We start from the raw sequence: 13,641 nt of genomic DNA on the forward strand, positions 1-13,641 counted from the left end.
ATCCCTCACTCCTCTACTTTCTCAGACTGGCGCTACAATGGATAGCAGCCGTTTTACAGGCTCCGGTCCAAATCTACTTTTGCGTTGATCTGAACAGTTTCTTTTGTACATAATGTTTCCGCCATTGTTTCCTATGACCGGAAATAGCTTCTGGACATCAGAACACCAGTCACTAACCTCGATTTGGATGAAGATTTCTACTTCAAAAAGTCGGAGGCGCAGGACTTACTGCTCACCCCGGACCAGGCCACAATCATCGAGACTCTAAAAAGGTGGGCGTAAGAGAGGCTGACGTGCGGGCACCCTGACGAAACTAAGTCGGCGAGTACATACACCGCCTCTACCCTCCGTTCTATTGGCGAATGTACAATCACTGGAGAATAAACTGGACGTGCGCCGTTCGAGATGATCACATTAAACGTGACCTGAAGAACCTTAATATCCTATGTTTCTCGGAGTGGTGACTGAACAAGGACATGGATAATATGCATCTAGCAGATATTTCTTTTCATCTGCAGGACAGAATGGCATCGTCGGGTAAGCTCAAGGGGAGAGGTGTGTCTCTCTTTGGAGGACGTTTTAAGGTTCTGAATATCTCATGATAAGCTGTAGACGATATTATTTACCCAAAAAGTTTTGAATCCATCATACCTCATTTCTACCAACATGACACCTGAGGCGAAAAAACCCCCTCTAGATTGCCTTTACTCCACGCATAGAAACGCATATAAAGCTCTCTCTCGCCCTCCATTTGACAAATCTGACCATAATGCTATCCTCCTGATTCCTGCTTACAAGCAAAAACTCAAACAGGAAGTACCAGTGACGCGCTCAATACGGAAGTGGTCCGATGAATCTGATGCTCAGCTACAGGACTGTTTCACTAGCACAGACTGGAACATGTTCCAGGATTCATCCGATGGCATTGAGTAGTTTACCACATCAGTCGGCGACTTCATGAATAAGTGCATCGACAGTGTCATCCCCACGGTGACCGTATGTACATATCCCAACCAGAAGCCATGGATTACAGGCGACATCCGAACTGAGCTAAAGGGTAGAGCTGCCGCTTTCAAGGAGCGGGACACTAATCCGGACGCTTATAAGATATCCTGTTACGTCCTCCAATGAACCATCAAACAGGCAAAGCATCAATACAGAACTAGGATCGAATCCTACTATACCGGCTCTGACGCTCATTGGATGTGGCAGGGCTTGCAAACTATCACGGATTACAAAGGGAAATCCAGCCGCAAGCTGCCCAGAGACGCAAGTCTACCAGAGGAGCTAAATGCCTTCCATGCTCGCTTCTAGGCAAGAAACAATGAACCATGCATGAGAGTACCAGCTGTTCCGGACAACTGTGTGATCACGCTCTCCGTAGCCGATGTGAGTAAGATCTTTAAACAGATTAACATTCACAAGGCCACAGGGCCAGACGGATTACCAGGATGCGTACTCTGAGCATGAGCTGACCAGCTGGCAAGTGTCTTCACTGACGTTTTCAACCTCTCCCTGACCCAGTCAGTAATACCAACATGTTTCAAGTAGACTACAATAGTCCCTGTGCCCAAGAACGCCAAGGTAACCTGTCTAAATGACTATCGCCACCTTGGCACTCACATCTGTAGCCATGAAATGCTTTGAAAGGCTGGTCTCAACACCATCATCCCAGACACCAAGGACCCACTCCAATTTGCATACTACCCTAACAGATGACACAATCTCTATTTCACTCCAAACTGCCCTTTTCCACCTGGACAAGAGGAACACCTATGTGAGAATGCTGTTCACTGACTAAAGCTAAGGTAAGTTCCCTGGGACTGAACACCTCCCTCTGCAACTGGATCCTGGACTTCCTGACGGGCTCCCCCAGATCGTGAGGGTAGACAAACCCATCCGCCACGCTGACCCTCAACACGGGGGCTCCTCAGGGGTGCGTTCTTAGTCACCTCCTGTAATCCCTGTTTACCCATGACTGAGAGGCTGCGCACGACTCCAACAACATCATTAAGTTTACCGACGACATAATGGTGGTAGGCCTGACCACCGATGATGATGAGACCTGGCAGTGTGAGGCCAGGACAACAACCTCTCCCTCAACATCAGCAAGACAAAGGAGCTGATCGTGGACTCCAGGAAACGGAGGGCCGAGCACGCCCCCATTCACCTCGGGGCTGTAGTGGAGCGGGTCGAGAGCTTCAAGTTCCTCGGTGTCCACATCAATAAGGATCTATCATGGTCCACACACCAACGAAGTCGTTAAGAGGGCACAACAACGCCTCTTCTCCAGGAGACTGAAAAGATTTGGCATGGGTCTTCAAATCCTCAATGTTTTACAGCTGCACCATTGAGAGCATCTTGACAGGCTGCATCACTGCTTGGTATGGCAACTGCTTGTCATCCAATTGCAAAAACAATCGGGTAGTGAGTATGGCCCAGTACATCACTGAGGACAAGCTCCCTGCAATTCAGGACCTCTATACCAGGCGGTGTCAGAGGAAGGCCTTAGAAATTGTCAGACTCCAGCCACCCAATTCATAGACTGTTCTCTCTGCAACCGCACAGCAAGCCGTGCCGATGCACCAAGTCTGGAACCAACAGGACCCTGATCAGCTTCTATCCCCAAGACATATGACTGCTAAATAGTTAGACCTTGTAGCTATTTGGTTAGCTATTTAACTATCTGCATTCACCCTTTTTGCACAAACTTTTCATCTGCCACTTTATTCCTAGTTATGTGTACATACTGTATCTACCTCAATTACCTCGTATCCCCTGCAAATCAACTCTGTACTGGTACCCCGTGTATATAGTCAAGTTATCATTACTCATTGTGTGTTTATTATGACTTTTATTACGTGTTTTAATTTTCTATACTGAACAAAAATATCAACGCAACAATTTCAACGATTTTACAGAGTTACAGTTCAAATGAGGAAATCAGTCAATTTAAATAAATTCATTAGGCCCTAATCTATGGATTCCACATGACTGGGAATACAAATATGGAGATGTTGATCACAGATACCTTAAATAAAAAAAAAATAGGTAGGGGGCATTAATCAGAAAACCAGTCAGTATCAGGTGTGACCACCATTTGCCTCATGCAGCGCGACACATCTTCTCATAGAGTTGATCAGGCTGTTGATTGTGGAATGCTGTCCCACTCCTTCAATGGCTGTGCGAAGTTGCTGGATATTGGTGGGAACTGGAACACGCTGTCGTACATGTCGATCCAATCCAGAGAGTCCCAAACATGCTCAATGAGTGACATGTCTGGTGATACCAAGAATTGTGTAGATATCCTTGCGACGTGGGGCTGTGCATTATTATGCTGAAACATGAGGTGATGGCGGTGGATGAATGGCACAACAATGGGCCTCAGGATCTTGGTATCTCTGTGCGTTCAAATTGCCATCGGTAAAATGCAATTGTGTTCGTTGTCCGTAGCTTATGCCTGCCCATACCATAACCCCACCGCCACCATGGGGCACTCTGTTCAAAACGTTGACATCAGCAAACCGCTCGTCCACACAACGCCATACTGCTGTCTGCCATCTGCCCGGTACAGTTGAAACCTGGATTAATCTGTGAAGAGCACACTTCTCCATGGTGCCAGTGGCCATCGGAAGTGAACATTTTCCCGCTGAAGTCGGTTACGTCTCTGAACTGCAGTCATGTCATGACCCTGGTGAGGACAATGAGCATACAGATGAGCTTCCCTGGAACAGTTTCTGACAGTTTGTGCAGAAATTCTTTGGTTGTGCAAACCCATCAGCTGTCCGGGTGGCTGGTCTCAGACGATCCCGCAGGTGAAGAAGCCAGATGTGGAGGTCCTGCACTGCCGCATGGTCTATTGTCGGTTGGATGTACTGCCAAATTCTTTAAAATGACATTGGAGGTGGCTTGTGCTAGAGAAATGAACATTTAAATCATCTGGCAACAGCTCTGGTGAACATTCCTGCAGTCAGTATGCCAATTGCATGCTCCCTCAAAACTTGAGACATCTGTGGCATTGTGTTGTGTAACAAAACGGCACATTTTAGAATAGCCTTTTATTGTCCGCGGCACAAGGTGCACCTATGTAATGATCATGACGTTTAATCAGCTTCTTGATATGCCACACTTGTCAGGTGGATGTATTATCTTGGCAAAGGAGAAGTGCTCACGAACAGCATCGTAAACACATTTTTGCCCAAAATTTGAGAGAAATAAGCTTTTTTTGTGTATGGACAACCTCTGGGATCTTTTATTTCAGCTCATGAAACATGGGACTAAGACATTACATGTTGCGTTTATATTTTTGTTCAGTGTGGATTTTTAAAATATTTTCTTTCTCTCTGCGTTGTTGAGAAGGGCCTGTAAGTAAGCATTTCACTTACGTAACTCTAAACCTGTTGTTTATGAAGCATGTGACAAGTAACATTTGGTTTGATGATTTGATCTCTCTCCATCTTAGGCCTCTCCCTCACTCCTACCTTCTCTCCTCTCCAGACTTCTCGGAGCATTCCTTCTGGGACTTCCTGCAGACCAAGAAGCTGACGGAGAACCTGCAGCATTTCATCCTTCACTCCATTGCCATGGTGATCCCGGAGGTGTGCACGGTGGAAGGACTGAGAGCCACGCAGCACTTCCTGCGTTGTCTGGGGCGCTACGGCAACACGCCCTTCCTGTTCCCCCTCTACGGCCTGGGGGAGATCCCTCAGTGCTTCTGCAGGTCAGTGGTTCCTCATGTCTGGGTTTACCTCGCACCACTGGTACATGATGTTGAGTCTATCCTACTGTACATAACAAAATGTACACACGACTATAAAGTCACTGAATTCCAACTATGTGTTTGGATTGGGGGCCAGACCTGTATTGACAGGGTACTAGAGATGGGAGGTGATTAGGGGAATGGGGATGAGACCTGGGTTTGTGCTCTGACTCCGAGGCTCTCTGCTCCGCCGGGCTCTGTGATGGCAGCTTTTAGCACTGCAGGTCTTCAGGGAGCTCTCCTGTGAAACTGTAGCACTTAGAGCCGAGTGAGCTTCAGGAAGTGTCCCCCACGGCTGCTGCTCATACTGCTGCAGGGGCCATGGCGGCTCACAGCCAGGCAATGGGAGAACAGCTCCCCAAAGGCCGTGGATGCAGCTGGATATAGCCTAGCCTTGAACACTTGTCTCGGGGTCATGCATATGACTCTGCCTGCCTGCCTGCATGCGTTTCCATCCTGTGAATGGGAGATATCCACACCATGGCGGTGTGTTGAGCTGAATGCATGGGTGCCAACATCCCGAGCGGCGCTGCGCATACGACAGAGCAGCCTTGACCCTGGAGATGGAAGGTGATGTTCTTTTGCAGCTGCAGTGCTGTCAAAGTCAGTGCCATGTCGCCAATCTATCTGCGACGCAATCAATTTGCATCCAACTAAAATCCATCATGGAGAATGGCTGCACACCTCACGGTACAGAGGCGTAATAACACAGACCAGGTTCGAACCTTAAATGAATCATGTTGGAATTGAGGGCAATATGTGCTTGAGCTGTGTAATGCATTTATTCCCTGAGAAACTGGATTTGGTTGAAGCAATTATTGCAGAATTGTTGCTTTATTATAATACACTCTTTTTCTTTCTTCTTCCTATATTGTTCTAGCAATTCATAGACAATTATGAATACATAGTTAGAGCAACAGAATGGAGCCATGTCTTGCTCGTCTGCTTTTACCTGTCAGAGTACATGTAGAGACATAACTCCAACATGTAGGAGATGGAGGTTGGATTCATCTTCTAGCTGACTTTTTAGAATTTTAATAAAGGTCCTCTGCTCGAGGCTCAGTCATTTGCATATTTGATTCCCACTCCTTCCCCCTAATCTACTCCTCCGACGTTCAGATAAGCAAGGTAAAGAGCCGACACATGATCACACCTGTCTGTCGCCGCACAACTCTCGCTCTTCGCTCCCTCTTAGTTGCAGTGAATATCTGTTGTTCATGCGTACTGGATTGCCATGTCTTTATTTTTGTTCTACAGGTGATAAGTTGGAATTGAGCCGTTACTTTAACCTCCCTAGTTTTATATTTTTGGAATAAAAACGTAACGCCTCACCTTGAGTTCAAACCCTGACTCTGTTGGTCTGTAGTCGAGGTCACTTTGTTCTCAGTGTCTCCTCCCAAACAGTGTAGGTAGCTAAGGTTCCAACGTGTGTGTTTTTGGAACGTTAGAACGGTGAAGAAGTGGTTGGAGAGAACAAGGAGAAGCAGTAGAAAATGTCTGCTGGGTAAGGTGGAGTCTGAAAGTGATGAACAAAAGAAGCGGGGTAGGGAGTCCGAGGTAGAGGGAGAAAAAGTATTTGAGAGCGGTGTGAGGGGTGGTAGGGAGGCGGGATCATCCATCAATGTGATACCTGCCTTGCAGGTGATGGATGGATAGATGGCCGTGCAAACTCAATAATGCTCACTCTCTCAGGTTATTCACAGATCAGCGAGCAGCACTGCTAATAAAGTGATGAAATGCTTTTGTGTCCTTGCCTGGATTATTCCTCAAGTTTTGACAGGGAAGACTCTTTTTAATTTCTAAATAACCTTTGGCGCTTTGACTGCAGTAGTCCGTCTTCTGCCTCTGTCCCTCGCACCGTTCTATGGCGTGTGACCGCGGTGGTGGTGGGGGGGGGTGTAAGACCTCCATTCATTTACCCTGAAAAAGAATTTGGCCGTGACACGCTTTGATTTGCATGCCGTGTTGCCACGCTCCAATCAGACAGCAGTCGGAATGAAACAGATTGAGAGGATGGGGAAATGCATTAATTAGTGCAGATGATTGTCTGTTGAGCATTCAGTCACAGATCATATTTCCTCATCTTTTTTTTCCACTCACGGAGCAATAAACATCTAATTTATTCGGATCCAACAGGATTTAATTTTGTGCAGAAGGCCTCGCCAGGCGGCATGGTGCTTTGTTTTCTTTTAATTATTGGCCAACCATTAGCCCCCCACTCTGCCTCCCAGCTCCCCAGATTATAGCAGAATCTTCCAGCAATGATTTTGACAGGTAAGTGCTCTGTGTACGCACTGTAATTTTGTTTGTTTAGCGTGTCCTGGACATGGTGAGGATTTATTGTCCACGTCCGTGACTGCCGGTAAAACCCTCTGAAAACCATCTGAAATCCTCCCCAGGACCCTTTTAAAACCTCCCACCCTTTCCTCCTGCTTGGCCGTGGTGGAAGGATGCATGCATCTACAGAACCTGCAGCTTCTCTTCCACCGGGTCTTCTAAGGGTTGAGTCGGGGCTTAGTTCAGCCCTGGAACAGCTACAGGAGACCCAACGTGAGTTTCAGGAGACCCAAAGTGAACTTGAAGCACACGGTATTGCTAAGCAGTGCTCCTCAATACACCCACGCTCTCGTACACTTTTAGATTTATCTCTGAACTGTAAAGGAAGCGAATGGATCATTTTTCGAGCATTTCTCCATCTGAGGAGGAGGTATGCACAGCACTTGCTGGCCCTACAGGTTTGTCGAAGGTTGAGAGAAACACCCCCGGACGTCAATGTCATGACTGAGAGATGAGATGAGAAGTCTAGCGAACACTGCAGCGATTCAAGACCTAGAGGTGGACACGTCCAGTGTAAACTTGTAAATGCATTCTCTGCCATCATCTAAGGTATGGGATTGAGTTGTCAAGAAAATGAGGACTGCCAGCCTTTTTAAGGCTGTTCTATTTATTTCTGCCTTGCTTGAGATACTGCCGCTAGAGCCTCGAGCTTATTTCTGCTCTTGTTACATTACCTTTTAATTACAGAAATAACTAGTTGGAGGCAGTTGTTTTGTATGAGAGGGGAGAGGAGGGTTGTCGAAGATTTATTTTGGATGTGACCTTCTCCACACTAGCTACAGCTGTAATCAGTGGAATTAATAGCGTAATCAAATTATACACAAACTCATAAATCATCGCCGAGCGCACTGTCACGGAGTTCGGCTATTAATGGCCCCTATTGTTTTGCCACCGTATTAAAAAATCACGTCCCCTGATTCCCGCCTTGATAGGAACTGAAATGCCATTTAGAGGCTATAAAGACCGGGGGCTCAGAGGGGTCCCAGATTTTCACAACTGTTAATTTAGCAGCGATGCAGAGTGATGTCGCAGATGCCAAAGGGGGGGGCGGGGGGCGAGTCAGGGCCGGCCGTGCTTCAGCGGCGCCTTTTCAGCCGGGGGATGGCATCATTGGGACAGACAGTGGCCAGTTAATTAGAGTAATATCAGCTTAAACGTCTGTCAGTTAGGGTTAATGACATCAAAAAGGGTTCCCTGGCGTCTGAATGGGGTTCTGTAGAGGCCATGCGATGGGCCTGGATGATTGCCTGTGAGTTTTATTCTCTTGATGTTTTATTAAGATGCCATGTCTGGTAATTCATCTATGGGGCAGGTACAAACCTTTTTAGGAGCAACGGTGGCGGTTGTCTGTGAGGTAGGCGTGTCTTGGTCCCTCCTCTCCATTCCTCCCTCTGTTTTCTCTCGACCTGCTCTCCCCAGTCCGTCACAGCTGGCAGAGCTCCCTTAAACCCCAGCCATCTCTCTCTGTTATTCCCACTGTGTTGAAAGAGCCAGTGCCAGGCTCATAGACCTGTGCTGTCTGTATGCAGCTGCGTCTCTGTGGGTGGAGCACACATTAACCTGGCCAAAGCACACAGTCTGCACTGTGTTCGTCACTGTTTTACTTAAAAGTAATTCAACCCAAGTATACTTGATTTTTGCAAAGTTTTGCCAAAGCAAGGATCATCCACAGTTTTTATATGTAATTGTCACCACATTAAGTCGTTTGAGGTGATTTGAAAAAAGTTACATTTATTTGTCAAATACACATTTTGGAGTATTTTATAATGCATTGCAGTGAATATCCTATATGTTTATTCACTGACTGGCCACTGTCTTAAAGACTTGTCTCTTTTGTGTATTTTTCTCAGGATGTGTGCTGTCTTTGGAGGGATCTATTGTCTTCGCCACTCAGTTCAGTGTCTGGTTCTGGACAAGGAGTCCGGCAAGTGAGTATTCCATCGCCAATTCACCACAACACACACACCAGTCCTCTCCCCTCCCCCCTCCACAATAAAGAAGTGTGAGAACAAAAAAAGTCAGAACAAAGCAGTAAAAGAGAGATGGATTCGTGTTCAGGGCTGAGATAACAAAAAAGCTGCCCTGTTCTCGTCAAGCCCCTTTGTTCCAGCCCTCCAATCAGGGAGCAACCTCGATTAGAAGTAATTTGTGTATGTGGTCCTCCAAAACAAGGAAAGAAGAGGGGGTCCGGAATATAGATACGAAATTAATTCTCTGGGAGACGGGAGAACCAAACCCCCCCCCACCCCCCACCTGAAGCAGCCAAGCTCGGAAGACAAATCACAGGCCCTGCCACTTGGGCTGGCGATGAGTGATGCTGGTTTTTCCTCGTGGCCTTACCTCCACTAATTGATTTTCATCTGAAGACAAAAAAGCCCTCTGTTACTGCCTCTTAAAAAATGAGAGTTCATCTCCAGTCTCCCTTGATTAATCTGCGCTGATAATGTGCGTCAGGCCCTACTAGAAAGCCCTTTTAATGAGTTTCAAAGGTAGATTGTTGTCATAAACTAGGTTAGATTAGTTTTTTTTTTTTTTTTGGAAGGCTCGATATTGAGATTCTTTCATCTTGGTGGTGGGTGACCCTGGGGGCCAGGAATCTTGTGGTGGAGCAGCGTCGTGAGGAGTAATACTGTATGTGCTCTCTCTAATACTCGGCCCAAAGACTGAAACTCCCAGCCCCTGTCTCTACAGCCGGTCTCTGATGTTGGCCATTGGGGAAATACTGCCTTCTGGGACCTCAGACTGGAAAGTGCAGTTCCTTTGATAATGTGTCCCTCTTTGTGCAAAATGCTAATGGTACTCAAGTCTTTGGTTACGGCTCTCTTTTTCATTTGACGTATCCACGTGCAGCCGGTTGGGATTTCCTAGAGTGCTCGTGGTTCATGGTTTTTATCTACTTACTACCCAGGGCTCTGCGAAGCCTAATGCGCGCCACACACTGACTGGTCCCCTCTAGTCAGAAGCGCCATTTTTAACACATTGACACGTGCAAAGTCAATGGCAAGCGCTAAAAGCACAGACCCGAGTCAGAACCAGCCGCGGTCTCTCCTAGTTTTCTGTGTGTACGGCGTTTCAGGTTGGAGCTGATCCAATGCCATGTCAGTCAGCGCTCGAGAGAAGTCCATAAAGGAGCGGTGAGGCGTGGCCGAGAGGGCCGCGCCGTTCTCCACGTGCGCCGCATAGGTGTCCACTCTGCTCCTTGTTCCAAGGCAAGCCTAATACATCATCAGTGGGGAAAAAAGTTTTGCGTGGGGGGGGGGGGGGGAACTGGCAAGGTGTCTGCCAGGCTGAACAATGATTTTAATTTCCCCGGCGTCATAAATTACCTCCTTATGTCTCCTCTTATTACATACATAAAGCTGAAAAGGGTAGAGGGAGATTAATAATGCAGCACCAGCAGTGGATGATGTGACCTAACATCCCAGCTGCCACTCGTCTGTCCTGTCCTGGACCTGCTCCTCCACACTACTACAGCAGACACCTGCACCGCCTGTCTGTCCGCCTGTCTGTCTGTCTCTCCTGACTCCACTGACCAGCCGCTTCACTCCTGTCACTATCCATCCCTTAGTCTTAATGCGCTTTGATCCTAGTCACTTCCAACAGAGGAGAACTTGCCTGCGACAGTAAGTCATGTGGGGGGGGGTTAGTTTGTTTCACTTGGCCGAGGTAAAGAGTTCCTTCCAGTTGAGATGTTTATCAACGCATAACTGTGCATGGCTGTGTATAAGGCTGTGACCATGATTGCTATGTGTATGACCTGCGTGCTTTATGAACACTGTTTATGAACTACAGTTCTGATCAATAAAGCCTGCCGTGGCCTTGTGGGTAGGGGGACGGTAATCATACTATTAGTGGTTAGTTCCAAGCTGGACCTTACCTTTTTTATGTCTCGGCTCAGGTTATGCCTGCAGGTGTGCGGATGACAGGGGATATACATTTTAGTGTTGAAGCACATTTACTTTATCCTCCTGTTTTAAGATGAAAATATTAGTTCTGTTTATTTAGATATATTGCACTCGTGAAGGTACTTTCCAGGATGTGCCGTTTTTTCTGCTTCAAAAAACTGTGTGTTCTCTCAGGGATGTGAAGGTTGTGGCCTGTATCCCGTCTCCTATATCCCATATCCCACTCCATTGGTTTGGGATTGATTTGAACTGCCAGCTCCCACTGCCAGGCCTCCTCCTAGTAAATAAATCTTCATTTACATAAACAGTCCATCCTGCAGTCAATCTCTCCTAGGTGAGGATTATTCGGAGGGGTGCGGTTTGGAGGGGGGTGGGAGCGAGCGTTTTGGAGTGCCGCTTGCCTTCTCCTTTATTGTGTTGTGAAAGTCCATTTCAAGGATGTCACCCCAAGCCCATTAGTTTGGATAATGAGCCCTATAAAGCACATTTATAACTCTTGACATAACAAGCAGACAGATTCCCCACCGTGCCCCCTCTGTCGGAGAGGAGCAACGCAGGAAGGTCACACTGCTGCTGCCCAGGACTGGGGGCTCAGAGAGACTCGCCTCCCCTCATCCTGCCTCTCCTAGCCTCACCTCGCTCACACTGGCTAACTCACAGATTGCACCAATCTGGCCAATGGTTTGGGTTCTGTTTTGGGCTTGCATTGTTTGTACAAAAAAAAGAGAACGTATTCAACTCTGGCTTTTCTTACAAAGATTAATGAATCAGCCCAGGCCATTTGTATTTGTTTCGACGGTGGTGCATTGAGAAGCTGCCAAAACAATCCTTCTCTTTTGTGCTGAACTATAGGCTGTAATGTTCTGAGGCACAGATGCCAACTGTTTTCCCTTTCTTGACAAAGGTCATTAATTAATACCATCTCATAAAGCATACAGCTCAGGTCGGTAAAGGTGTTTGGTATAACAATGGAGTGTTTATTTTTGTGTTGGCAATTTTTTTCCCCGGACTAAACGTCCCGACGCTTCTGATCATGTTCTGCGCATGTGTTTGTTTGTTTATTCTCTACTTTACGCACAGTCTCTGCTCTACTGGGGCGGCAGGTAGCCTAGTGGTTAAAGCGTTGGGCCAGTAAACGAAAGGTTGCTGGATCAAATCCCCGAGCTGACAAGGTAAAAATCTGTCATTCTGCCCCTGAACAAGGCAGTTACCCACTGTACCCTGTAAATAAGAATCTGTTCTTAACTGACTTGCGTAGTTAAATAAAGGTACAATTTAAATGTAAAAAAATACTCGTAGAGAACAGGCTACTCTGGGGAATGGTTCTCAAATAATAATAAATAATGAAGTTAGATCAAAGCTGAATCAATGTCTGCAAGATCACACAATGACAGAATATACATTTTTCTTTCATGTGGCCAAAACTCAACAGCGCGCACCACTAGGCAAAATACACAGTTTGTTCAAGGGAAATTTCACAATTTTTCAAAATGTGAAAATGGCTTTTCTATGGTTTGTAGTAAAAAAAAAATATAGAGGAAAACAGGTGTTTCCAATGACATCATCAACCAATTAGCAGGCAATGCCTACTCGTAATTAGTTCAAATCATGAAGCATTAGTGTTTCTATCTTTTTCCCCCACAAAACATAGAAACGTGTCATTGTCACATATGTTGATGCTGGAGGTGATGAATATGAAGTAGAAATGTAGAGAAATGTCCCTTTAACACAATATGCTAAAACGTGTGCTCCCTGTACATCATTCAAAACAACACTGTACGCTACTTTCGGAACAACACTGTACAGCTCCAGATCTAAATGCATATCCCCATGAAACCGATTGAGATCAAATGGATGGTATGTAGATGCTGCGTGGACGTTTCACTGGTAAAACCTGGAAGAATTATCATTCATGATTGACTGTGAGAAATGTGAAGGGAAGGAGACCAAAGAAATGTGTCCGTAATGTATAGGTAAAGAAGCACATGCACAGAACTTGATCCGAACATGCGCAGAAGCTTTGGGACCTTTTTAATCCAGGGGGAAAAGGGTCAGGGACAAGTCGTATCCGTAGCCACTCAACGGTTGCAAATCAAAACCGCATCTGCAGACTTAAGCAACACATTTATGGCATACTCCTGAGGACCAGTATACGCCCACACCATTCTGTTCACGGGTTGACTCATAAGCCACAGGCCCCGCTGTTAAATCCGTGGGGCGGGTTTAGGGTCATGAAATATTGTGTGGATGAAGGGCGGCTGGTAGGTGGTGGGCGGGTTGAATAAAGAGAAAACGAGGCATAAAAGAAAATCCAGAAATGTATAGTTTTAGTGCAATTCATATCTATAGGCTACATTGAGGTTTTTCTTTCATTATTTTTATCTGGCATTCGTGTGTAAGCCTAACCTTTAGGGCCTAACTGTATGAGTGCCAAATACACGCCAATCACCAAATGCTTTTGGGACTTAGGCAGAAAAAGTTCACGTCGTCCCACTAAGGCAAATAGGACAAATTGGGAACTGTACATTTTCTCTATTTGCGGGTTAGAATCGGGTGCAGGCCTCCGATTTTCACTCGCATACAACTGAGTGTACAAAACATTAGGAACACCTTCCTAATATTGAGTTGCGCCCTCAGAAC

The 13,641-nt window shown here is 46.4% G+C and overlaps 1 protein-coding gene across 3 annotated transcripts in view; it reads left to right on the top strand.

The window, feature by feature from the left end:
- Positions 1–13,641, top strand: part of chm (CHM Rab escort protein) — a 36,600-nt gene that overhangs the window by 9,723 nt on the left and 13,236 nt on the right. For all 3 annotated transcript variants that reach the window (XM_039005916.1, XM_039005917.1, XM_039005918.1), the window contains exons 8-9: positions 4,498–4,720; positions 8,947–9,024. In XM_039005916.1, the coding sequence (XP_038861844.1) occupies positions 4,498–4,720; positions 8,947–9,024 (301 nt within the window). The remainder of the gene's footprint in view (positions 1–4,497; positions 4,721–8,946; positions 9,025–13,641) is intronic.

Source organism: Salvelinus namaycush, chromosome 12 (genome assembly GCF_016432855.1).
Source record: "Salvelinus namaycush isolate Seneca chromosome 12, SaNama_1.0, whole genome shotgun sequence".
Lineage (NCBI taxonomy): Eukaryota > Metazoa > Chordata > Actinopteri > Salmoniformes > Salmonidae > Salvelinus > Salvelinus namaycush.